Below are 27,718 nucleotides of genomic sequence, written 5' to 3' on the forward strand. Positions count from 1 at the left end.
AAGATGAGAATCATGATTCAAAACGCTTAACACTCATAATCACAGACAACATTCATATTTTTCTTTACAGAATTTATTGCAGTATGGATTAATATACAAACACAACTACGGCAACACCACAAGGACATAATAGATTGGGTATCTCAATGTATAATTTACCCCTATGAATTATTTTTATTCCCATTACTTTTGCTGACTTCATGTTCTCATTCTACCATATTCACACTATTGAAATATTTGGTAATTAGCGTTACTGGGGCAAATCCTTTTAGTATGTTGCTTAAGTAGGCTAAAATACCTGGGCATTTCTACTGGAATTTTGTGCATTAGAATAAGCCACGTGGAAGCTACATGATCTGCTTCTGTCAATATACATCTATAGAGCCAAATTAGACATGTCTCTCTTTGGCTTCGTTGTGTCTCAAGCTGCATTTTAGCTGCATCAATCTGGGTTTTGCAGCTTTAGGCTTTTCTTAATGTTACTCCTTTTAGCCAATAACCATATCTTCTTCTTAATAAGATGGACATGGGAAAAGCAAAGTAGAGTATGCTTGCATGCTATAACATTTATAGTTTGTTAGTTTTCTTTTTCTACTTTCGTATGACATATTATAGTATTGCAGTATCCTAATGATATGTAATAGTGGATGCCCTGAGCTTTACATGGGTATAGTAACATGCACTGATACGTACAGTTTACAATTAGAGAAATACATAAACTGCCATGATACACTTTCATGTCCTGATGAAAGTCTAATAAACAGACTGAAACGTTGATTAGAAAACTGGAGTTTCTCGAGTGATTATTTAAAGAAGTCCCTGGAGTGCCAGTAACTACTTTTGGATGTTATATGATTTGCTGTTGCAGCTACTTGGCACCGGGCTAAAAAAGTTGTGATTGGTGTGCAATTGTTAATTTTGGACTTTATATATATTTATATACAATATATATATATATATATATACACTGCATAAACACACTATTTGACCAAAAGTAAGCGGCCACCTGACCATCAGACCTATATAATCTTGTTGGACATCCTAGTCCAAAACCATAGGCATTAATATGGAGTTGCCCCACCCGACCTTGTTTAAAGCCTTCTTCTGTGAAGGCTTTAAACAAGATTTTGGAGTGTATTTGTGGGAATTTTTGCCCATTTAGCCTAAAGAGCATTTGTGAGGTCAGGCACTGATGGTGGATGAGTAGGCTTGGTTCACAATAGCCATTGCAATTCATCCGCAGGTCAGGGCTCTGCACAGGCCGCTTGAGTTCATCCATACAAACGTTTTCAAATTGATGACATAAAGTTGGGAGCATACCATTGTCTAAAATACCTTTGTTGTTGCATTAACATTACCCTTCACTGGAACTAAGGGGCCCAAGCCAAAACCTAAAAAACAGCCACAGACCATCATCTCTTCCTCACAAATCAAGGGTTTTGAGGATTTGCAGTCCTGTGGGCACTTGCCCACATTCAGTCTGGGCATTTGGGCCATGCTTCTTCCTGTGGGGGAAGTGTGGGGGGTCACTTGTAAAAATGCAGGTTGAAATGTACAAAGACATCTGCTCACACCATGGGAGGACCCCTCCATAGTCATTGTTTCCCTGCACCTTAAGTTGGTCGTCCTGGCATGCAGCTCCCTATTCAGGGCTCTTCGTGAGCAGAGGAACAAGTAACTCCCACTGGTACAGATTCTGTGGAAGATTTATGGAGCAGTCTTGCCCCAGATCCTGATTTAAATAACAGAGCATGTTCCCAGTACAATAAGGTTCCGGAGGTATCTGTACCTTCACTTCAGGTAGAGCTACTTTCAACAGTAAGTAAGGGCTTTGCCAACTGCACCAACATTTGGGACTGGATAAAACAGTCTGGGATGGGAACTCTCTGGGTTTCACCTGGACACTCAATTTTACACATAATGTTAAATGATATTAATAAACACGGCACTGTGAGAGTTTGTCCAGAGTTTTAATGCGCAGGAACATTTCAGAATAATAGTTGTGTTAGTATTACGTGGGTAAATCTTATTAAAGTCTTAACAATTATGTCCTTGTAGGCAAGTCTTTCTTCTCATTGTGTGCCTGTGTCAAGTACTGAGATGAAATGATTGTCTTCATGCATTTCTAACTGAAGTATTCTTGAAATTAACCATTTCACCTGTGAAAGAAATATATTTATATATGCATTAAGTAGGGTTACTATATAAATCTTCCTGTGTGGTTAAATACCAAAACACCAAAATTTTTTGCTGAGTTTTGCTAGCAAGAAGACATGGTACCCTATGTGATCCAGCAGACATCTACAAAATCAAAGCGTTTCACCATATCAGAATTCCCACTCATTTGGGATTTGCCAGAGATACTGGTGCAGTTATTTGGTTTTCTAGGAACAGTTACATTTACCTATGCCGCCACACTCCTCACCCAACCCGTGGAGGTTAAGTGGAGTTCATGTGGTTAGCATTCCTGTATAATTTTCTTGCACACTCTTGGAACACCACATGTTCATACTGGTTAATGTCATATTTGCCACATGTCCTTACTTTCACAAGGTGTAAAACAGTATTAACATTTCCAATGTAACTAAAGGCTAAGAGGCTTTCAGTACAAATATAGTAAAAAAAAAAATTAAATTCAATAGCCTCAGTATATCGTCAAATGTTCTTGAAGATTTAGTGCCAAAACGGCATATAACTTGCAGCCTGCTCACCTTAACTAGAGTTATAGTTGCACTGTAGAATATGCTTATGAGGAACAAAGTGATGAATGTGCCAGTTGTGGTCCAAAGACTGTCATCATCATCATCATCATCATCTCCAATGTTACCGTCACAGTCAATGAAATCTGTGGTGCAGGAAGCCCAAAATAAAACAAAAACCAAGAACATTTTTTTTAGGTAAGAGAATAATGACTCAAGCAGCCAACTCGTCTATTCGGATCTAGGGTCATGTGCTATGCTAACGCTTACAAAACAACTATTTTATTCACAAATACACAAGGGCATGTCATGTCGAATCATAATCAGACCTCTTCCTCCCACATCCTGCATGTGAGGGGTAATAAAATAACTTATTTGGGCCTTAGTGACCAGGTATACAACCTGCTCAGTGTGGTGAATAATAAACAAATACTATAGCAAGTATGGACTATGGGAAAAATAATTTAAAAATCATTGGGAGGTATCAATGCCTCCTAAGTGCCGTCCCTCTGATGTCAGGGGCATCAACATAGAACGGCCCCATTTAAAGAGGAAATGGGCGGGGACTGGGGCCTGTCAAGACCCCACGTCTCGGTTGTTCCCAGGTATGAGTATAAAGTGAGTATAAACCTTTGTAGAGGCAGAGACCCAAATTTACATCTTTCCCCTCCCTCCCTCCACCCTGATGAAAAGAGTAGTAAGTAGTAGTAGTAGTAGTAAGTACACTCCAGGCCTTAAAGGGTGGCACTCTCCACTTTAATGCATACATTAGTTGAGAGGTGTCCCTTTTCAAAATGCATGCTGGGGCTCTGCAGAAACCCCTCATATGCATTTGTCCCTTTAAGTGCTTCCTCCTACTATTTTCCATGCATGAGATGCTTTTGCGTCTCCTTGCACGTGATATACCTACTCCTAGTCAGCTCCAGCTGTTGAAGGGGGTCTATTAAGACCCCTGTGTGCATGTGTGGAAATATTTCGATTTGAGCCCTATGCTGCCAGAGTGTCAAGAATCAATGGACCACAAACTAGGAGTCCATTTGCAGCTTCTACCTCAGTTAAGTGCTTTTATTTTTGAATTTGATTAATGCATAATAAAGTACTAACAGAGTACTGCCTAGTGTAAAAAACTAATATCCATTCATGTTTAGCAAACCGCATATATCACTTAATGCCTGGAGCTCATGATTTATTTGATAAGACAAACAAGAATTTAAAACATTGCCAGTTTCCAATGGGTTAGTATTTTGAGGCAAAGCATCATTTTGCTTTTGTTCTATGTTTTCATGTTCCTCCTCAGTCCAAATCTTCTGGTCAGTGATTAATGTTCCAAAATATTCCACTTAGTCACAAGGCTCAAATACTTTTTAAAGAGATCACTTAAGCTGTTTCTATTTTTATACTTTAGATAGAAAAGTTGTATTCTTGGGCTACAAGCATAATAACTGTTAATTTTGCACATTAATATGACACTGGCACATAAATGATTCTGCAACTCGTGGTTGTCTGTCCTTAAAGCGACACTCCAGCCATCATATGCACTTCAATACATATATCTGTGTGGTAATCCCCATATACTGTATATGTGTTTGCCTCTTTCCAAACCCTCCAGCTAAAATCACATTTTTTATTATATATAATAGAATTCACTGCTGTGAAATAGCCTAATTTAAATTTAGCAACATTCCCTGATGACCATATCCCACATATATATATATTTTTTTGTGTTTTAGAGGACCACATTAGTCCCTTACATAGTAATGGGACTACATTTTCTACTTCTAGTAGTAGTGGTATAGAGTATATGATTTTTACTATTTCTAAAATGCTCAAAAAGTCTGTTTTTCTTAGTCCTGCACTGCTGATCATGGTACATGTGATCATCCAGCAGGGTGGTAATTAGAGATCCCAGCAGGTTCTGCACAGATCACCCTGGGTCTCCTCAGTCTTTCTCTTCTCCTCAATCCTTCCAGTGGGGGTCACTATTGACACCTGCCAGAATGGATTGTCTGATCCTGCTGACATGAGAGAGGCTGTCTTCAGTGCAGGGAAAGTAAATTCTCAAACCTGATTTGTATTTTCGTTTACCTATTAAACTTCTGGTCTCCGGCTACCCGGAGACTTCCATGGCGGGACACGACCAGGACTGCCCCCTGACGTCAGCAGGAGTTCCCGCTGACGTTGGGGGCGTTCCCACTGATGTTGGGGACGTTCCCGCTGATATCAGTGGGAGTTCCCGCTGATGTCGGGGGCGGTCCCGCTGATGTTGGGAGCATTCCCGCTGACAGCAGCATGAACCCCCCCCTTTTAAAGGGAAAATGGGCGGGGAGCAGGGTGTGTCAATACCCCGCTCCTGCGACCCAGAGAATTCGGGTCTTGACCTGGAGAACCGGTGCTTCACCCGGCAATCTCCGGGTCAAACCCGGAGAGTTCCCTGTTATGGTTATTAGTAATTGTTACAGACATGTCATATCAGTGCTTTTCATGTCTTGTGAAAAACCAGATTGAAGGGATGCCCTAGTCTCTATTTTGTTTTCAACACATATTGGAGTCACTTTTGTACGGACTGTAATGCATTTTATTATACTTAAATCACTTTCTACACATGCTCTGTAGTACTCTTGTCAAAATCAATTGGAGATGGTTTCCCACTGAAATCAATAGAAGTATTTCAATAGAAGTAGCTGCAGTGTATCATATTTATGCTTGCTCAATATCAGTGGCCAGCTAGCAGTTGATTGGGTGCCGCTATTCCCATTTGTTTCTGTTAGATCTCAGCTCCAATTGACTTTAGTGGGAGTACTACTGAGCATGTGCGGTATATTTTCTCCTTACAGGCAGGCAAGCCAATGAGGGAAATGAGACAGAACTCTTTTACTTATGCAAAAAAATAAAGAATACTTATGATTTTCATATGGTAAAATGCATTGGAGTCTATTCAAAATGCACTGTAATATGTTCCACATAACAATAAGGCTTAAGAGGTCCTTTAATGTTTAGGCATCAATAAGGTCAACAGAGTGACACAAACATTACATCATCTGGCCCAGTTTTGAATATTATGTATCAGTTGTATGTTTTGGATGTTTTAATATATAAGTAATCACCCAATGTTCAAGCTACTAAACATATCTTTTCAATTTTGTAGTTTCCACCAAAATATTATGGCCATGTCTTCATCTTCATCTGCTTCTGGTTAATAAAAAATGGGTGCTTTACATTACATGACATTACCTTTTTTTTTTTATTTATTTTTTTTTAACTCCAACTAGTTTTACAGAATCCATGTGCCATTGTGCCATGTTAGTTGTCAGCCATGTACAAACATTTTCACAAAGGTAAGTAACACAACATTTCACAATGACAATAAGTGGCAAAAGGGCTCTAGACTATTAATGTGTTTGCAAGAAAGAGAAATGTTTGCAATGATGCAGCTTGTCTAAGGTGAGTGAAATAGAATTTTGGGGGCTCTCTTCCTCTGTTGGATGTTTGTGTCATGTATGTCAATATAGATATGAAACATCCAAGAAAGCTTTGTTAGCAGAGAAGACCTCATATTTTGGAGAACTTTGGTTTTCTATCTTTCTGTTTAATTAACTAAAATAATATTTTCATTATAATTCTTAGATTTCATAAAATAAAACACTAAAATTCAATGGAGAAATGCTTGTTATATTTACTTTATAATTCCTGCATATTTAGATTCCATGTTGCCATGCTGCAACACAGAAGGTGGCTAGGTCAAGGGACATCTAGCTGCCCAGACATTTGATCTAAAAAATGGAAAGTGTAAGTAAACCTATTGAACCACTTGTTTCTCTAATCAACTTTTTCTTACTTTTCCCCAAAGAGTGTTAAAAAGGCAAAATGACACACAAATTCGGGTTAGTGATACAATTGTCAACATACGTTTATTGAATTAAAAGCACGTTTCACATGACAGACACAAGGAGATTCATAATTTGAGGTTTTGCACAGTGAATTAAAGCACAATGTAAAGATTGTAGATTTGCACAGTGGATAAAGCTGCATTATGTTTTACATAACATACACACCTAACCCTTAGGTAATCATTTGTTAGGTATACTGACAATATGATGTCATGCGTGTCAGTTGCTATTATATCATTGTCTCTATTACAGTTGCCTTATAGGTTAAAAAAAACTATGGAAAGCAACTTGAAAACAATTCATTAATAAAGGTGATTTATATTATACACACTGTTCTATGCTTTTGTGCTGCTATATGTTATATGATGTTTATATGTTGTTTTATGTGCAATATTGATAGACCAATTAGCAATGGCACAAATATTTGTCAGCATCACTCTGTGGACCTTACATGGAATTGTTTGGCATTCCACATGCCAAACTATGAACCTGACAATGAGAGTGATTGTTACATATGGAGGAAGGTTGGGAGGGGAGGAGAAATTTGATCTGGTTTAATGTCAGAACAATAAAGGAAAGCACAATAATCATTTACCCCTAGATTTTTTGATGTCTCTCTCAGTGATTTTGTCATGTATCCCAACGCAAGTAAAGGTGGCTCCTCGATTCCAGTCAGATTTAGCAATGCTTAGCTTACTGAACATGACGTACTCTTCTTCTTCTTCTAATATGGGCTCACTGTTAAGGTAATGGCTTTCATCTTGTGTAACACCATTCTTTTTCCATTGAACATAAACTTCTTTGGGAAAGAAACCCTTAAGCAGGCAGATAAGACTTACAAAGTCATTATTGTTAAGCTCTTCCGTTGTAGGTGGGTACACGTAGACAACAGGTTCTTTTGTCATATCTAAAGTGAAAGAATACAGTTCGGGTCAGAAAATGCTTTCTGTCATTAACTAAAACTAAATGTATCACTATTTCACTATTTTAGTGATCGCCGCCTAGAAGAAACAGAATCCCGCTATGTAGGATATTTAGCAGGCACTCTAGCGGTTATCCTGCTCCTGTAGAGTGTGTGAAACATTTCTCATCCATTGCCCTAGAGCCCCCCAGCTTCACAATTTTGCTGTGCTTTCTTTGCCCCTTCCAACATACACTCTGGCACACATATGTAAACACTCAAATTACACACACTTACTTATACTCACTAACACACATACACATTCATTCTAACACACACTCCATTTCACCCTCTTACACGCAAATGCTCACACGCAAACACCTACACATACATGCTCACACACAATACATATATATATACCGTATATATACATCCCTCTTGGCCCTGCTTACCTTTCACCGCACCAGCAGCTTTATCTTCGGCTGCTTGCACGCCGGAACGGAGCAGAGTCATGTGATGTAAATTCACGTGACTCTGCTGGGTTCCTGGGCGGAAACGCGAAGGCAGCCTTGTGGGAGTGCACGGGATTACTAGGACCCGCAGGTACATTGTCTGACCGCCTGCAACACCTGAAAAACCGCCCGCACCCGCAAGTTTTTTTACAGGTCCCATGGGACCCGCTTCCCCATGCAGTCCTCTACCCTGTAGTTACACAAGCGTTGGTACAGAAACTATGGAATATCTGCAGTTCTAAGCTTCAACTATAGAATTCCTTACATTTGTTAACCACATTTATGTTCCCTAAACAACTTTAGTGGAGCTCTAAGGAATAATGTTATTATATATATTATATATGTATATTACCATTTCCTTTCTTTATTGTCTTTGATATTGGACTTGGGAGTTGACTATGCTTTGCTGTACATGTGAACTCTTTTAAGTTATTCCAATCTTGTGGGGTTATCTTCAAGATGCTCTTTACAGTGAAAGTGCCATCGTACTGTCGCTCTGGCTCATCTTCAAACACCACAGGTCTTTTGTCATCACTGCGGGCCCAGCTGATTTCCAAGGTTTCGGCAACTTCCAATTTAGACACCTCACAAGTTACCTTGCCTTGTCTGCTGACTAGTAGGTCTTTGGGTGTAGGTGGATAAAGAGAAACCTTTGGGAGTGGATTGCTAGAGGTCTCTGAAAAGTAAAGTCAAAATTATCATGACACAGTTAAAAATTCCCAGTAAGCACATTTTTGCATATTTTAGGACACTATGCTAGTTGGTACATAATTTCCCCTAACATTTCACATGTATAAAGTGTTCCTGCTTTAAATAAATCATATTTATTATAGAGGGGTGTGTATTATACTCAGTATTTTATATTACTGTATTCTTAAAGCCAATTATTGTCAGGGAATGTTATATAGGCTAAGTCAGATAGAAGCCCTTGTTCTGTAGTCCAATGTTTCCCTCTTGTAATAGATACAAAATGCATACAGGGTTATCATAAGTAAAAGTAAGGTATTGTTGATCTGTTGTGAGTCTGAATGTCTTGGAGTTAAGAAGAAATTTTTTCCCTTTTGGATAACATTACTGTCTCAGTGGGTTTTGCTTTCTCTTGAGTTTGTGGAATGGTTTAACTTGATGGATTATATGTCTCTTTGCACCATAATTAACTATGTAATACATACTTTTCTAAAATACTCTATTTCAGGAAATTCTAAAGTGGTATATTCTATTTCTTATTTTTAAAAGTAAATCATGTTTTTAATTTTCATTTGTGACTGACATTATCCCTACCTTCATAAAAAAGAGCCAATTCCGAAATCTTTTGGCAGGTACCATTGTCTATAAATTGTAACTGGGACATCAAGTTTTTCTGGCAAAACTAGAACTCATTCTTACCTAAGCATTTTCGGATGTTTCTCTCTGGTTTAGAGTCAGTGGCCTCGTGTATCACCTTACAGGTGTAGGTGTCTCCTGAATTCCAATCTGACTTGGGGACAGAAACTTGGCTTCTGGATTCAAATGTGCCTTGTTCACTTTTAAATGGAACGCTGTTTAATGGGGCTATGGATGTTGCCTTTCCGTTCAGCAGCCACTGCACACGGATGTCCTTAGGAGCATATTCAGATATAAGGCAAATTAGGTCAACGGTGTCATTCTCAGGGCTATCCCCACATGAGGACTGCATAACTTGCACCTTTGGTGGGCTTTCTAGTGATGTGGATTGTGTACACTCTACACAAAGGAGGAAAAAAACAATAAAAAAAAAGTTTGGTCATAAACGTGAGAATATCTAGAAGATGGCACAAGATTGTAGTTACATAAAGTCACTAAAACTGTACCTGGTATATCTATGCTGACTTTGAAACTAGTTGGTGTGTGTTCCACTGTGCAGTGAAACTTTTTATTTTTCCAGTCAGTCACAGGAATAATCAGCTGGCTGCTAGATGTGAACAGGCCGCCACTCATTACCGCAGGGAAGTTCTTCATCTCAGTTATGGAGCCTGAGTTCCAATTAACATTTACTGGTGTGGGAAGATATCCACTGACCAAACATCCAACACTGACATGTGTACCAGAGGCTTCACATCCACAGCAGGGTATCAAAGGGAAGACAGATGGAGCTCTTGGGTTTTCTGTAGATCAGAAAATGTTATTAAAAGTTTTAGAACAATAGAGGCAAAATGTCATGTTTCTTCTTTTCCATTACCAATGTAACAAAAAATGTATGGTTCTTTGATTTTATCGATACTCTGCTTTTCACATGATTTTTTATACAGCTTTTAGAAAGACCTCTTTATGATGAGAAATACCTGTCACCTTTGACTCTGCTGTCAGCTTGTGGGGACATCAAAATAGAATTTATAATGATAAAGTGTAACTCCTCTGAACAGGAAAAAATAGAAATGCAACCTTGGAGTACAGTGTAGTGCTTCTTCACAGATTTAAGGGAAACATGTCTTGTAGGTGAGAACACTTCAGCAATAACAGATGACCCCTCCTCCATAAAAAGTTACATACCAATGTAACAACCCAAAACTGATGTTATTTTCCACACAAGTAACTTATAAACCAACAATCATATTGTTCCCAAATTACTATAGATAGACTCCTTTAGTAACCACCTATGGATTGAAATTGCCACCAGAGTTTTGCCAAAACCAGCTCCAGACAGGGGGGCGGGGTACTCTTGTATTCCTATCAAAACACTACATCTATATATGATTTACTGTCTTGCCATTTCCACTGACCTGCTTTTGGTCACAAAGGGGATTGTGGGCAGGTAGGAGATTCTTTGTTCTCCCTTGACCAGCCCAGCGAGCTGTGGCTTTTGCAGCACAGATCTCAATTTTAGGTCCATCTCCACTCACAAGAAGGTGTCCTGATATGGGCACATGAAATATTAATGGCATGCTGTACTGGACTTATCCCAATACACTGCCATGCTGTTATCCAACTACATAAAGCACTGTATCTATTCAATGTTTTAGTGACGGTGAGGAACAAATATACGCAGGGCCATCTTTTAATTCTTATTGGGCAATTAGATTTTGCTAATCACAAATGGTTTTGTTTTGCTGATAAATAATAAAAGGCACATATCATAAAAGTTACATCCTAGATTGTAGTTAGGAAAATTTTAGTTACTTACAAATGTAAGAAATTATTTATTCTTGCTGTGACCACTACAAATAGGATAGATATTGTCATTATTGATGATACCAACATATTACCAAACATGATACAAATAACAGCCTGTCACAGGTAGAACGCTATTCAAACTGCAGACCGTAAATCCCGTAACTTTAGTCAGCTTAGGTGCAACTTATTCTCCTCAGTGTCATTATTTTTTCATGCAAAATAATCATGCCCTGACACACAGGGCAATCTGCCTTAGTGACTGCCATGCAGACACACTGCTCTGCCAGTCCTTTCTATGCTAAAGTCGATTCTCATAAAATTAGCATAAAAACAGACTGTGTTAAACACAGATAGGACTAGGTTCTAAATTGAATGTTAAACAGGTCACGTGCACTAATTACATATATGTGTATTTTTTCATTATGAATTTGAAATAATTTAACTGTGTTTTATGTATGGACTTCTTGCTTGGAGTTTCTTGAAGGCACATATAACATACATTTTTTTCACAGCTACAGGTCTACTGGTTTTTCTTGTATACATTTGGTAGGACCTCATACTTACTGCCTCATAAATGTCGACTGATTATTGCTTGTCAAATTGCATTTCGTGGTATCATCTTTAAAGTAACATAACTGCCCATAGTTTTGCATTGTCCCCTCAATACTATAACTAATAACTAATTCTTGCCACTACACCAAATGCTGCCCCCTTTTCCCTGCCTACTTCTCTTGTGCAATGCATACTCATACTCAACATTTCCCTCCCTCCCCTGGAGACAAAGGGGGCAGGGCCGAAACAGGGGGCCCAGGAAATACACTCCCCATGACCCTGCAGCATTGAACTCTAGGGTACCCAGTACAGATACAGGGTAGTTTGGAGCTCATTTACAAGCTTTTAGTCTGTTTGTGTCCTAGACATACACAGTTTAAACACAATGCTCCCTGTACACAGTGTAATGCGCATAGGGAGTATTTTTATGCTGGGACAGACTCGAATATGATGGAACAAGAGCCCAAAAAACAGGACTGTCCCAAGAAATTTGAGACTGTTGGCAACTATACATAACCTGTCAAATATCCTGTAAGGCTGTATTGCTCTGTAGCAGGAGAATATTTTAGTCATTAGCCAACACGCAGCCATTACATATCCATTATATACTGTGTCATACAACACACTGCCAACTACATAACCATGCCAGCCTGCACCCTTGTAGTTTAGTTAAAATTCTTGTAGTGCGCTGCGCCTGTCTACCATGATTCATCTCTTTACGGCCCTAATACTTTACTCCTTATGTTAGTTCACCAACCACTGCACACAGTTTTATCAATACATAACGGTGCTGCCTGGGATCGTTCATACACTTTCTGTAATCTATCCCCTCAGCTCTAACAGTACAGCACCACATTGCCCCTGACACTGCCTCACAAGATCCTCTCGCCTAGCTGTCATGCTGTTCTGTACCCCTTCATGCTGTTCTTTTATTCTGCTTGCAGCTAGCATTGACACTACGTCCCTAAACTACCCTGTACTCCTAATGTGATTATAATAATTAGACCACACAGCTATACTACTGCTCTGTGATGATCTCTTATACCACTGTGCTTTATTTTACCCAGTTAACAAGAGTACAATAACTGTATAAAGCTACCCTGCAACCCTACCACACTCTTCCCACCACGACTCCGCAAACCAACCTTCAGCCGGTACGTCAGCTCCACTGTTCCTGTAAAAAACCCAGTACAAATGTACACACAGTTCACCTGCTGTATCATGACTCTGCTTCCCTCCCATCAATATGTCCCTAGTGATTTTGTTTCATACAGCATAGCAGTAACATGAACAGCTTCACAGAGCTATGCTTTTACACTTAAGATGCCATTCCTCTGTTGCTACATCCATCTCAGAATTTGCTATTCTTACATTTCTACCCAGAATTTACTACTCACTTACTACAAGAAAGAAAGCTCTGTCAATGTATTGTCCAGCTACATGTACCTTTTGCTGTTGGAGTGAACTATATTATGACATATACCTTATGAAATTAATGAAGCTTGGTCTGTATGTGAGTTATGTTACTTTTTGTAACAACAGAGATGGGTAAAACAGCCTTTACTCACAAAATGCTATTACATCATATGCACCTCCATATGCATTTTAATAACTCGGTAATTATGACTGTACCCTGTTCTACCCTCGTAGTATTTCTCTGGTCATGCCACACAGCTCTGTCCCTGCAATGTTCTGCATGTGATCAATGTTCTTTTCCAGCGATTCAAGCATTTATCTCTGCACTGTTATATTATTGTCATCCCAGAGAAATCTGAAAAAGGAACTGTCACAATGCACATTCCTGTATTGACAATACAACGTGTCTTGACACTATACTGCAAGTGACTGAAACCCCTCTAATCTAATCATCTGTACCCCTCATGCTACCCCTGAAACAATTCCACAAGCATATGCTACTGCTCTTGCGGTGATACCTGTACCCCTCATGCTGTTCCTAGGTCACTGCATCACTGCTCATGCTATCGTTGTAATCACTCCACATGCATATGCCACTTCTTCTGTCATGATCCCAGTACCCCTCATGCTTTTTCTGGGATCACTCCACACATATGTGTCTCTGTTCTATAACTATCCCTGCACTCTTCATGCTATCCCAGGTATCTCTTCACAAACGTATGTCTTTGCTCAGTCATTGCTTATGATCCTTGTATGCCTTAGGCTATTTCTGCAATCATTCCACACAATTACATTGTTGCTTTTTAATGATACTTGTGTCCTTCATGCTATTCCTATGATCACCCCACACATGTATGCAGTATGTACTGTACTCCTAAAGCTATTCCTGGGATTAAGATACAAAAAAGCTCTATCCGTGCACAACTACTGTTTTCTGCTATGCAGTTACAATAATCTGTCATGTACACTATTCATCTACTAAAACTACACCTTGCTCTGTCGTTACCAATTGTACTAATACTGTCACCATGCCACACTACATTCCTCGTGCTATTCCCCTGATCGCTGCACAAGTTTGCCATTGCACTGCTATGATCAACTTTAACTTTCCTGTTATTCTCTATAATTACTACTACAGCTGTGATATTGCACTGCTCTGAAGCTCTGTATCACTAATGCTGTCTTGCTATGGCTCGACACAGCAGAGCAAACGGACTGCCATAAAGCTACATCAACCCCATAGCTCTGCAATCCACATGCCGTTTTTGTAGTCACTCTACAGATGATTGACACAATATACAGCTAATCTATGCATTCCCCATTGCCATAAAACCATGTTTCTGCTCATCACTTCCCCTCTTGCATTAACATTTATTACTACTTTTAATCTCACATTATCCAGCCTTTAGCTAGTCCTTCAACCCCACTATTCCTGTAACAAACCCAGTACAAATGTACACACAGTTCACCTGCCATATCATTATTCCCCATAATTTTCATTAATATTTAACTAGTGATGTTGTTTCATACAGCAGGGCAGTTACATGAGCAGCTTTGCAGATTATTATTATTGTTATCTTTTATTTATATAGCACCAACAATCTACGCAGCACTTAATACAATACATATATACAAGGGGTATGACAAGACGAGAATTGACAGACTAAGACAAACCGATACATTAGGTGGAGAGAGCCCTGCTCACAAGTTTACAATCTTGAGATCCCCTCTGAGCTCTGCTTTTACACTTATGATACTATTCCTCTGTGGCTTACATCCATCTCACGATTTGCTATTCTTACTACAAGAAAGAAAGCTCTGTCAGTGTACTGCCCAGCTAGATGAACTCTACTGTAACACACTTTATTTAGCAATTTAGAAACCTACCTTATGAAATTACTGAAGCTCCGGCTGTACGCGAGCAATGTTAATTTCTGTAACCTCAGGGAGGAGTAAACAGTCTTTACTCACAAAATGCTGTTACATCATATACATGCCCATACCCATTTCAATATCTCAGTAATTGTGCCTTTTCAGTGATCCAAGCATATATCTCTATTAATGCAGCACACTGTACTGTTATATTATTGCTACCCCAGACAAATCGGGTCACAATGCACCCCTTGTGCCATTCCTGTATTGACTATACAACGTGTCTTGTCACTATACTGCAGTTGACTGAAACCCCTCTAATCTAATTCTTTGTACCCCTCATGCTACACACATGTATGTCACTGTTCTATAATGATCCCTACATCATTTATGCTATTTCAGGTATCCCTACACACCCTATGTAATTGCCCTGCCATTGCTCATGATCCATGTATCCCTTATGCTATTCCTGCAATCATTCCACTTACTAATGCTGTCTTGCCATGGCTCCACACAGTGTAGTGAATGTACTGCCATAAAGCTACAGCAACTCCATCCCTCTCTGCAGTTTTTGTAGTCACCCAGCACATGATTGACACAATATTTAGCTGATCTATGCATTCGCTATCAGCCTGCCACATTGCCACAAACCCATGCTTCTACTCATCACTACTGCATTATTACCATGTATAACTACTTTTAATTTCACATTATGCTGCATTGCTAATCCCATACTGATTCAAACACATAGTTAGCAGACTGATCTCCTCTAATACATATGTTACTGATCCCTGTACAACTGTTTCTGTCTATAAGCAACCACTTGTACTTTTCCCCTGGTATACCATTAATTAGGTCTGAATGGGGTAATAAAATCAGCCCTGGCACTTTAAGGCCAACAATGCATATATGCATCCACCTGCTGGTTAGACGCAGGCGCACAATAAGCTTTTACACTTTCACGGGCATTGGATTGGCTTCACGAGTGGCAGTAAAAATAGGTGAGCTGTGCTATCAGGTGGTGGCTACCTGGCATCTAAAATGCCTCTAATATCTATGATCACAATTTGAAGAACATGACATTCTACATCTTATACCATGTACACTTATCCATAAACCTGGACACAATGGGAGTCTGAAGCACCAGTCACTCCTGTTATCATTTCATTACTGACATCCTTACATACATCACATGCAATCGTACTCCATTAGTTGCAGTTTAAGCCTGCCTTCACAGCTCTTACCCACCATCTTTCAATTTATGATATATCTCAGGCTTAAATGTGTCCCTGTAATTAACAATTCGGTTAGCAGTAAAATACATAGCTGCTGGTGTTAATGGTGTTTATGTAATGGTAATGGGGCTCAGTAGCTAAGGCAGATGGATTACAGCTTTGTGGTAAATTCTCTAATCTTGCCTGTGGCATATTCAAGTATTCCTGTACACCCACCACCCAAAGCACTACATCTAATTCATGTTCTGCAACTACTACTATCATGTAATGAATGATACCATTTAAACTATACATCCCTTTGCTACACACTTCCTTGCCCTTACCTAATGTTCATCCTATCCTTCTATTCATAAAAAGGCCATCCATCTTCTTGAATTGGTACCCTTTTGCATTGATCTTTCGCTGCATTCTTCTCCTTTTTTGGGTCTGAAATTCACAAAGCAAAAGCAATACACTGAGTGAAATTTACAAAAGATATTAAAATGACAGTGAAGAGGAAAATTAACTCCACTCATTATTCCAGATCACTCATTATTCCAGATGATCATAAATACATACCAAAAGTATAGGTCAATGATCACATAGTCTCACCTTGAATATTGAATATTGCAGAATATTCCATGGATCACTTTTCTTGCAGATGTTTTTGGGAAAAAGTAAAGGAAAGAACAATCTGAGCTCTAGGACTGGATAAAATCAGAAATAATATAATAAGAGGAAAGCCCAGATTATAATGGTCTAGTGAGTGACATCAACTAAAATACTGTCTAAAAGGCATAAAAGGGTAGCTATGTACAAGACAAAATGTGTTAGTCAAATTATTGCTAATAATGAAAAATATATATATCATAGAAGTTCATTTTCACAGAAATTCAGACTTAACATTCTATATTTAGAATTAAAAGAAAATACTAAATTGTCTGTGAACAATTATGCTAAAAAATCCTTACCAAGTAATGCCATCTCATGGGTGCAGTTTTGGAGAGTGCTTCTCTTAGATGGGACTGCCAGAATAGAAAAAGGTACCAGGCAAATCATTTCTTAACTTGTTTTCTTCACACTTGGTCTTGTTTTCTTCACACTTGGTCTTGTTTTTCTGTAACGGGATGCATCCTGCAAAGAAATGACCAAGCTGTTCTAACAGTTGCCAAATTTAAGTCTTGCTAGTTGTAATCTGTACCAAAAGAAAGTAACTCATCAGCTAGACCACAAGTGGCATCTATTTGCAGCTGGATTCCTGATAACATTTGGGGAAGTGATTTCTGTTTCCGTAGTTGACATGCGTAGGATTTTATTTCTGTTAGATGCAGACTATTACAGTATCTCACAAAAGTGAGTACACCCCTCACATTTTTGTAAATATTTTCTTATATCTTTTCATGTGACAACACTTGAAGAAATGACACTCTGCTACATGTAAAGTAGTAAGTGTACAGCCTGTATAACAGTGTAAATTTGCTGTCCCCTCAAAATAACTCAACACACAGCCATTAATGTCTAAAACCTTGGCAACAAAAGTGAGTACACCCCTAAGTGGGAATGTCCAAATGCGAAAAAAAAAAAAAAGGTGAAGATTCTTCCCCTTTAAAATGTGTCCTGTATTGAATATCCACCATTTACTCAATGAGGATAAAGTAAAATAAAAGCATAGGCTAAATCTTGATATATGTGCTGAAAGACTTTTACATTTGTCTGGAGCATTCACTGCACCAGTGGATAAAAGCACACATATACAACATAACTGTTATCATTATATACTGAGGCAGACATTGACAGGGTACAGCATAACACCTATCACTATATACCGAGACAGACATTGATGGTGGTACAGCATAACTGCTATCATTATATACTGAGGCAGACATTGACGGTGGTACAGCATAACTGCTATCATTATATACTGAGGCAGACATTGACGGTGGTACAGGATAACTGTTATCATTATATACTGTGGCAAACATTGACAGGGGTACAACATAACTTATCATTATATACTGACGTTGGTACAGCATAACACCTATTACTATATACTGAGGCAAACATAGATGGTGGTATAGCATAACTGTTATCATTATATACTGAGGCAAACATTGATGTGGTACAGCATAACTGTTATTGTTATATACTGAGGCACGCACTGACGGTGGTACAGCATAACTGCTATCATTATATACTGAGGCAAACGTTGACAGTGGTACAGGATAACTCTTATCATTATATACTGTGGCAAACATTGATGGGGGTACAACCTAACTGGTACAACCTATCATTATATACTGAGGAAGACATTGACGGGGTGCAGCATAACAGCTGTCACTATAATGAGGCAGACATTGACAGTGGTACAGGATAACTGATATAATGATATACTGAGGCACATACTGACGGTGGTACAGCATAACACCTATCACTATACATTGAGCCAGACATTGACAACAATGCAGCATATCCCCTATCACTATATTCTAAGCCAAAATAAAGAAGCAGAGGCTCAGCACTCAAATGATAAGGTGAGTTTATTTCAAACAGGCAGCATTTCGACGCACAGGTCTATATAAAAAAGTGTACACAAGTTTAAAATCAACACTGTACTACAAATACAGACACTATATGATCTAAAGATATTACTGTAACAAAACTGTGGTATGATAATATACAATATTAAAGATCGGTCTGTCAGCGCAGTTGTACAAATATTACATAATCTCAAAATTTACAAAGAGGCATTAAATAAACCTACAGGGCCAGCTATGTCCCGGAATAACCATCAGCCGAGCTAAAATAAGGAGAATCTAAAAGAGATAAAGGATAATGGTTAAGTTAATAAATAGGAATATCTTTATATAAAAGTATATATTTCCAAAATAATTTAATTCCCAATCATCCTAAATGTCTCATATTAGGGCAAGGCTTTCACACAAGTTAACAGCCTATGACACTTGGTATTTCCAAGTAGTCTCCCATCCACATACTAACCAGGCCCAGCCTTGCTTAGCTCCCAAGATCAGTCAAGATCGGGTATATTCAGGATAGTATGGCCATAGGCTCACAAGAATGGCATTAAATCCAGTTCCCTATTAAGTCCATTTGGAAATAATGTATCCAATTCATAAATCCACCATGCTTCACGTTGTTTTAGAATATTAACTCGATCACCCCCTCAGTTAGGTCTAGATACCTGTTCAATAACACGAAATTTAAGGTCCGTCAATTTATGTTTCAACTCATCAAAGTGGGATGGGACCGGTAAATCCAATTTTCTTAATTTGATGGTGGATTTATGTTTGGAAAATCTATTTTTGATCTTCTGTGTAGTTTCTCCCACATATAAAAGGTTACAAGGACATGTAAGTATATAAACTACATAGGATGATTCACATGTATAATGGGATTTAAGATTGTACCATTTATCTTTCTGTGGATGTTTAAATCTGTCCCCCTTCAATATATCAGGACAGGCCACACAACCTAAACATGGAAAAAAATTTTAAACCCAAAAACCGCTGTGAGTTATCACATTTAACATTTTTAAGTTCAGCGTGGACCAATTGATCCCGAATAGTACCACCCCTTCTATATGCCATAAGAGGGGGCGATGCAAACTCTTTTATCATTGGGTAGCCATCAGATAATATATGCCAATGTTTTCTAAAAATCTTTGTAACATCTTTGCTATGGGTACCAAAAGCGGACACAAAAGCCAGTCTGTTCTGAGGAACCCTATGTGTTTTAGATAACAAATCCACTCTAGATGTTTCCTTAACCGATCTATATGTATCATTCAATAAGTTTGGGGGATAACCCCTATCTAAAAACTTTTTTGACATGCCTTTAAATCTCGTTTCTTGTGTCTCCTCATCAGAAACAATGCGTTTTACTCTAATAAATTGACTTTTTGGTAATGATTTTAACAATCTTTCTGGATGGGCCGAGTCATATCTAAGAAGATTGTTTCTATCAGTCGGTTTAACATATATATATCGGTTATCAGAGAGTCATTTTTTCTTTGGATCATAGTATCTAAAAAGTTAATCTTGGTATTATCACATGTCATCTCAAATTTAATATTATCCGAAAATGAATTAAGATTAACTAAGAATTCCTGTAAGGGTTCAAATGGGCCCTCCCATATGCAAAGTATATCATCGATGTATCTATACCATATTCTAACATGTTGATGGTATGCTGGGAGTTGATATATATACTTCTCCTCAAACATGCCCATCAATATACCCGCATAGGTCGGGGCCACATTCGAGCCCATAGCTGTACCACGACTTTGTCCAAAAAATCTAGTATCAAAACGAAAATAATTTTCATATAGGACCAAATGTAATAAGTCCATCAAGAATTTTAAAGAGGCTCCATTATATCCCAATTTTTTAGCCGCTGTTTCCATAGCATTTAAGCCATCCACATGGGGAATAGAGGTATACAGACTTGCTACATCAAAGGTCACTAATATGGCCTGATCTTTAAGTTTAATATCTGCAATTTTATTTAACAAATCAGTAGTATCGATAAGATATGACGGAATCTGAATGAGAAAAGGGCGAAAGATCCTATCCAAAAATATAGCATTGTGGATTTATGAATTGGATACATTATTTCCAAATGGACTTAATAGGGAACTGGATTTAATGCCATTCGTGTGAGCCTATGGCCATACTATCCTGAATATACCCGATCTTGACTGATCTTGGTAGCTAAGCAAGGCTGGGCCTGGTTAGTATGTGGATGGGAGACTACTTGGAAATACCAAGTGTCATAGGCTGTTAACTTGTGTGAAAGCCTTGCCCTAATATGAGACATTTAGGATGATTGGGAATCAAATTATTTTGGAAATATATACTTTTATATAAAGATATTCCTATTTATTAACTTAACCATTATCCTTTATCTCTTTTAGATTCTCCTTATTTTAGCTCGGCTGATGGTTATTCCGGGACGTAGCTGGCCCTGTAGGTTTATTTAATGCCTCTTTGTAAATTTTGAGATTATGTAATATTTGTGCCACTGCGCTGAGAGACCGATCTTTAATATTGTATATTATCATACCACAGTTTTGTTACAGTAATATCTTTAGATCATATAGTGTCTGTATTTGTAGTACAGTGTTGTAGTACAGTTTTAAACTTATCTCTTCACCTTCATATTTATTCATATTTTTTAAATAATGTTATTTATTTATATATACACATTGACTGGCTATCTTTGCACTGTCACTTTATATATAGACTGGTCAGTTTGCACTGTCACTTTAAATTGTTATGTAGGATCGGGTGTGTCCGACCCCTTAATCACTTGCTGTTGCATAAATACTTGAATGTGTGCACTAATGTTTCTAAGGCTTGAGAAAGACCTGTGCGTCGAAACGTTGCCTGTGTGAAATAAACTCACCTTATCATTTGAGTGCTGACCCTCTGCTTCTTTATTTTGGATTTATTGAGGGACTTGGTGGTACCCTGGCTCGTGCACCATTTCACTGCTGAGTGCTGCATTCCAACCTTTCTTTTTGTATATACTAAGCCAAACATTGATGTGGCGTAGGCCTACCACTTCAGTGTTTGGCTTATTAGGGATGCACCGAAATGAAAATTCTGGACCGGAACCGAAAATTCAGCATTCACTTGGCCGAAACCGAAAAAATGGCCCCCCTCACCTTTAAAAACAAACACCCCCCCACACTTTTATTAAAAGGTAAGTAACACACCAAAATTAGACAAAAAAATCAATAACAATATTAATATACATATGATTGCTAACAGCAATCACACTCCTATCATGCCCAGGTTCTAGCATGTACTGGCTGCCTGGGCATGATAGGAGTGTGATTGCTGTTAGCAATCATATATATATTAATATTGTTATTGAATTTTTCTGTCCAATTTTGTCTGTTACTTACTTTTAATAAAAATGTCGTTAACACACCAAAATTGGACAACAATATTATATATATATATATATATATATATATATATATATATATATATATATACAATCACACGCCTATCATGCCCAGGCAGCCAGTACATGCTGAAATGGGGCAATAAGTACAAGTATTTTTTCCAAATTTGGTAATTCTTCTCCCCATGTGCTATTTCGGGTATCTTTGAAACCGGCCAATGCAATTTACCCCATGAAAACATATATTTTTGAAAACTAGACACCCCAGGGTATTTCAAATGCTAGTATTTTAACTCTTTACGTGCACTAATTCTACCACCAGTCTTTGTCAAACTTTGTGTTAGTCATTTCTTTGCGGGTTTTTTTTTCACACAAATTTTTCACAGCAGATGCTGTTGCTGTCACAGCACCCCAATTTGTGTTCAGAAACATCTCCTAATTACAGTGATACTCCACATGCATGGGTTTGTCGCGTTATTGGGGGGCTAAAAGGCCACATTTGGGACGTGCATTTTTCAAATTGGAAATTTAACGTGTGGTCATTCTTCCTCCTGTGTTAATTGGGACATGGTTGAACCCGGCCAATTACAAAGCAGTATAGAAAATAAATTTTTTATGCTTCAGTGTGTCAGAGCCTGTTCTGGTGTGTGTCTGTGTGTCAGTGTGTCAGAGCCTTTCCTGATATGTGTTTGGGTGTCTGTGTGGCAAAGCCTGTCATGGTGTGTGTGTGTATTTGGATGTCAGTGTGACAGAGCCTGTCCTGGTGGGTGTGTGTTTGGATGTATTGGTGTGGCAGAGCCTGCCCTGGTGTGTGTTTGGGTGTGTTAGTGTGGTAGAGCCTGTCCTGGTGCGTGTGTGTGTTTTAGGTGTGTCGGTGGGGTAGAGCCTGCCCTGGTGTGTGTGTTTGGGTGTCGGTGTGGCAGAGCCTTTCTTGGTGTGTGTTAGGTGTCTGTGTGGCAGAGCTTGTCCTGGTGTGTATTTGGGTGTCTGTGTGGCAGAACCTGTCCTGGTGTGTGTTTTGGTGTCACTGTGGTAAAGCCTTTCCTGGTGTGTATGTCTGGTTGTCAGTGTGGCAGAGCCTGTCCTGGTGTGTGTGTGGGTGTGTCTGTGTGACAGAGCCTGTCCTGGTGTGTGTGTATTTGGGTGTCGGTGTGGCAGAGCCTCTCCTGGTGTCTGTTTGGGTGTTGGTGTATACAAGGTGTGGTCTTACCATTGATTTATAAAGGGGCAAAATTATATTTTTATCCCGCAAATTGATGCCTCTTTTTATACATGAGAATACCTTACTGGCCTTAGCAACTGCTGACTGACATTGCACATTGTTTCCTAGTTTGTTGTCTATAAAAAAACCCAAATCCTTCTCATTTGTTGTTATCCCTAATTCACTAACATTTAGGGTGTAAATTGCTTGTGCATTCCTTACTTTGCATTTATCTACATTAAATTTAATCTGCCATTTGTGTGCCCAGTCCCCAGTCTATCTAAATCCCTCTGCAACAAAGTAATATCCTGCTCACATTGTATTACTTTACAGAGTTTAGTGTCATCCGCAAACACGGAAACACGACTTTCAACGCCTGTTGCAAGGTCATTTATAAATATGTTGAAAACAATTTCGGCAACCCATGTTCCTGTTCAGGGTGTGCCGGTTGGGCAACACCCTGTAGTGTGTAGGCTTTTGAGGGGCATTAAGTTGGTGAGACCGCCAGGGTCCAAATATACTTGACTCTGGAACGCTGACAAGATTCTTTTGTTTATGAGGAACTGGCCGGATGATGATGAATTGTCTCTCTGACAGCTTTCGGCTACATTAACCTTACATTTGTGTTCGGTGTCTTTTAGGAGGGTTTCTGATGTTAGAGCTTTTTACGTAGATGGTTTCGACCTTTACCCCTGAGGTAGTTACTTTTTCTATTTCCTGTCGTACGAAGTGCAATTTTACAACCATCTCTTATGCCTTTTCACGGCAATCTCCTAAACCGTGTATGGCTACCACCTTACGCAGTTATGTGGACAGGACATCGTCCTTAAGGTTTTACAGGTCTGGACAGTTGTTGGTGTCTTATCTCAAGTCCTACAAGCCGGTGACTGCTATGACTCTGGCCAGATGGGTCCGATGGATCCTATCTCTGGCTGGGGGGGAGGATTCATTCGGCGCTCATTCGGTTAGGGGAGCTGCAGCTGGTGCTTCACTTTCGTCTCTTCCTAACATTTTACATGCGGCTCATCTAGGGAGGAGATATTTTGTATGTTTTATTTTCGTCCATGGGACCCTCTGTCTTTTGCTTTTATTCATTAGTGGTAAAACGGCAAAATATGAAGCCTCCTGTCATGTATGCTAGCTTTAATGTTCTTATAATCTTAATTCTAATAATGACAGGAGGTGAATATTTTCCTTCCCTTTCCTTCTTGGGCTTGAGGTGTTTGTGTATTTGCTGTATAATTATTATTTATTGCATTGTGATGTTTTTTCATTATATCATTTAGATTTTTCATTACAGTCATTGATTATGAGTATTGTATCCTTGTCATTATCATTTTGTTTGTTATTGCTTGCATGCATTACTTTAGATGCCTTTCACGATTTCTTTTATCTTTCAGCATAATCGAATCTGGCTGGCTTTTCATGCTCTGGGAGTTGAAGTTTCGGATTACAGTTCCTACTATTTTTCTTATGATGAGACCTTTGATTTTATTCGAACTTTTGTTCTCCTGTTCCCGTTATTGTTTGTTTGCTTTAAAGAAATGGTTTGGGATGCAGGAGCCTTTATAGACTTCACTTTATAGACTTTATAGACTTGTCACTGTCACACTAAAGCTAGCATTAACTTCAATTGTCCTACCTAATTTCCTAATAGTCAACCGCAAACACTGAGACCTGGCTCTCTGTGCAATATAGGAGATCAGTAATAAACAAATTAAAAAGAAGAGGACCAAGGACAGACCCCGGAGGTAATCCACTTAATACCTTGGTCCAGGTTGAGACTTTTTCATTTACAACCACTCTTTGCATTCTTTTAGCCAGTTTTCAATCCAAGTACATACATTTTCCCCTAAGCCTATTTCTGACAATTTGTACAGTAACCTTTTGTGTGGAACTGTATCAATTGCCTTAGCAAAGTTCAAATTGATCACATCTACTGCCACTCCTAGATCTATATTTTACTGACTTCTTCATAGAATGCTATCAGAATGGTTTGGCAAGACCTGTCTTTCATAAAACCATGCTCACCTCTACCAATAATGTTCTGATTCAAGATGTATTCTTGAATCTATGTATTTAGCAACCCTTCAAATAATTTCCTCACTACAGATATCCAGCTCACTGGCCAGTAGTTGGCTGAGATTTTGATCCCCTTTTGGAGACCACATCTGCCTTATGCCATTCTATTGGCACTATACCCAAATGAAAAAGAATTAAAGAATTAGCCAGAAACAATGTGACCTCCATCTGAGAACAGCTTCCTTGCTTTTTTGGATTGAAACACCCTGTTTCATTGTTGGAGGGTTTAATACCCAAACAACAATAGTATACTTTTGCCATCACAGTCTTCTGACCTTAATATCATCGAGCCCCCCTGGGGATATCTCAAATGTGCGGTTTATGCGAGACGACCAAAGACTTTGCATGACCTGGAGACATTTTACCATGATAAATGGGCGACTATGCCACCTGCAAGAATTTGGGGCCTCTTAGACTGCATGCTGTCATTGATGCTAAAGGGAGCAATACACAGTATTAAAAACTAAGGGTATGCAGACTTTTGAGGTAATTTCATTTTTTTTGTTGGCATGTTTTCTTGCAACCTACAGTTGAATATGAATCCCATAAGAAATAAAGGAAAAGTGTTTTGCCTGCTTACTCATGTTTTCTTAAAAAATTATACATATATTACCAATTCTCCATGGATATGCAGACTTTTAATCACAACTGTATTTATAAATATGGATGAAATGTGGTCTCATGGGTTTTGTGCCTATCTTCCCACTTGACGGTTAGTTCTGTAAATACTTTTTCTAAATATGCTGTATCCAACAAATTGGCATGCTTGATATCCAAATAATCCTAATAAGAAAGGTCAGTCTGCTTGGCAGTGAATTAACTCTGAAGTACACCAGTATTCTTTTTTGACAAGTTGGGAGAATGGATCTAGCAAATATGCATATACGCGTTAGCAGTCAGTCTGTGAATCTTTAAAATAATTTAGCCAAAGTCTACATATTGTCAGTGGTATTATATGGTGGTATTATATGTATGGTGAGTCAAAGACATGCTAGATATTCACCAATTTGAGTCTTTCTAACTGATGAAAAAATAAAACAATATTTTCTGTCTGTTCTTTGCTACCTACGTCTCATCTCTCAGGCAACTAATTTCCTCTTTTGAAATTGCAGTCCCACCTCTATGTTCATGACATGCGAATTACATTTTTTTCTGTTGACCTCTTACCCCTTTGTCTTCAACTAGGTTTCTGAAATCCCATCTGAACGGCATTCCACTACTTAAAGCTCAGGATCTACCAAACAGACCAAGTTGTTATTGCTTGGTGTCACAGTTGTATCCAGCTCCTCCTCCTACCACCTTAATTTGCAAAATATCTCTCAAATTAATTCTTTCCTCAAGAGACAATAATTCACTGAAACATTCCCTTCTGTTATCATGTTTGGATTATTGCTATTGCCTAAAATTGTGGTAATGGTATTATATCTATCAATTTTTGTAATCAATTCTAAACACTTATACCAGAATATTTTTCTTGTTATATTTCTCTTCTGCTGTCCATTACTTCTCTTCTGCTTTCCATTGATATATGTTTGCAAGAATAACATTTAAATTCCTGACTCTGACTTGACTTATAATATTCCTCTTGTGTCAGAGTGCGTAACAAATCTGCAATCCATAAAAAATGGTAGAAGCACTCTAAAGATTTGGTTTTGTTATTAAAACAAGTAAGTTTATGGTGTTAGTGGGAGTGTGTGTAAAACACAGAAACATTGATAAGAACCACTGAGCACATCTATTCTGCTTATTTTTCCTGATGCAAGAATCAGATCTTAATCAGTCCTTGATCATGCCTTTCAGGATAGCTTTATGACTATATATATATATATATATATGCATATATTGTCTGCTGAGATTCAGCCTAATTCAGCAAAGTTTATTGGATGGCGCTCCACTTTACAGATAGACAATGACCCAAATCATACTGTGAAAGCCACCCAGGAGTTCTTCAAGGCAAAGAAGTGGAATATTCTCCAAATGGCCAAAACTTGAGGCAGAAAGACCCACAAACAAACAATAACTGAAGACAGTACAGGCCTAACAAAGCATCACAAATGAGGAAACCCAGCGTTTGGTGATGTCCATGTATTCCAGTCTTCAAGCAGTCATTGTCTGCAAAGGGTTCTCGACAAAGTATTAAAAATGAACATTTTATTATGATTCTGTTGATTGGTCCAATTACATATGAGTCCCTTAAAAAAGGGGACCATGTACGGTAATGGATGCAATTCCTAAATGTTTCATACAATATTTTTTTTCAACCTATTGAATTAAAGCCGAAAGTCTGCACTTCAATTGCATCTCGGTCGTTTCGTTTCAAATCCT

General features: G+C 38.5%; 2 pseudogenes and 1 gene segment (V, D, J or C); 1 reads left to right on the plus strand and 2 right to left on the minus strand.

Annotated features, from left to right (window-relative positions):
- Positions 1–1,973: 1,973 nt before the first annotated feature.
- Positions 1,974–25,977, minus strand: LOC128504386 (Ig mu chain C region membrane-bound form-like). The segment is given in 8 exon segments: positions 1,974–2,159; positions 2,712–2,845; positions 7,182–7,493; positions 8,352–8,675; positions 9,386–9,721; positions 9,829–10,122; positions 17,230–17,316; positions 25,974–25,977. Coding segments are annotated over 8 exon segments (1,578 nt in total).
- Positions 19,131–19,249, minus strand: LOC128468484 (uncharacterized; annotated as a pseudogene).
- On the plus strand, positions 20,859–20,977 carry LOC128468423 (uncharacterized; annotated as a pseudogene).
- Positions 25,978–27,718: the final 1,741 nt, after the last annotated feature.

Source organism: Spea bombifrons, chromosome 1, assembly GCF_027358695.1.
Source record: "Spea bombifrons isolate aSpeBom1 chromosome 1, aSpeBom1.2.pri, whole genome shotgun sequence".
Taxonomy (NCBI): Eukaryota; Metazoa; Chordata; class Amphibia; order Anura; family Pelobatidae; genus Spea; species Spea bombifrons.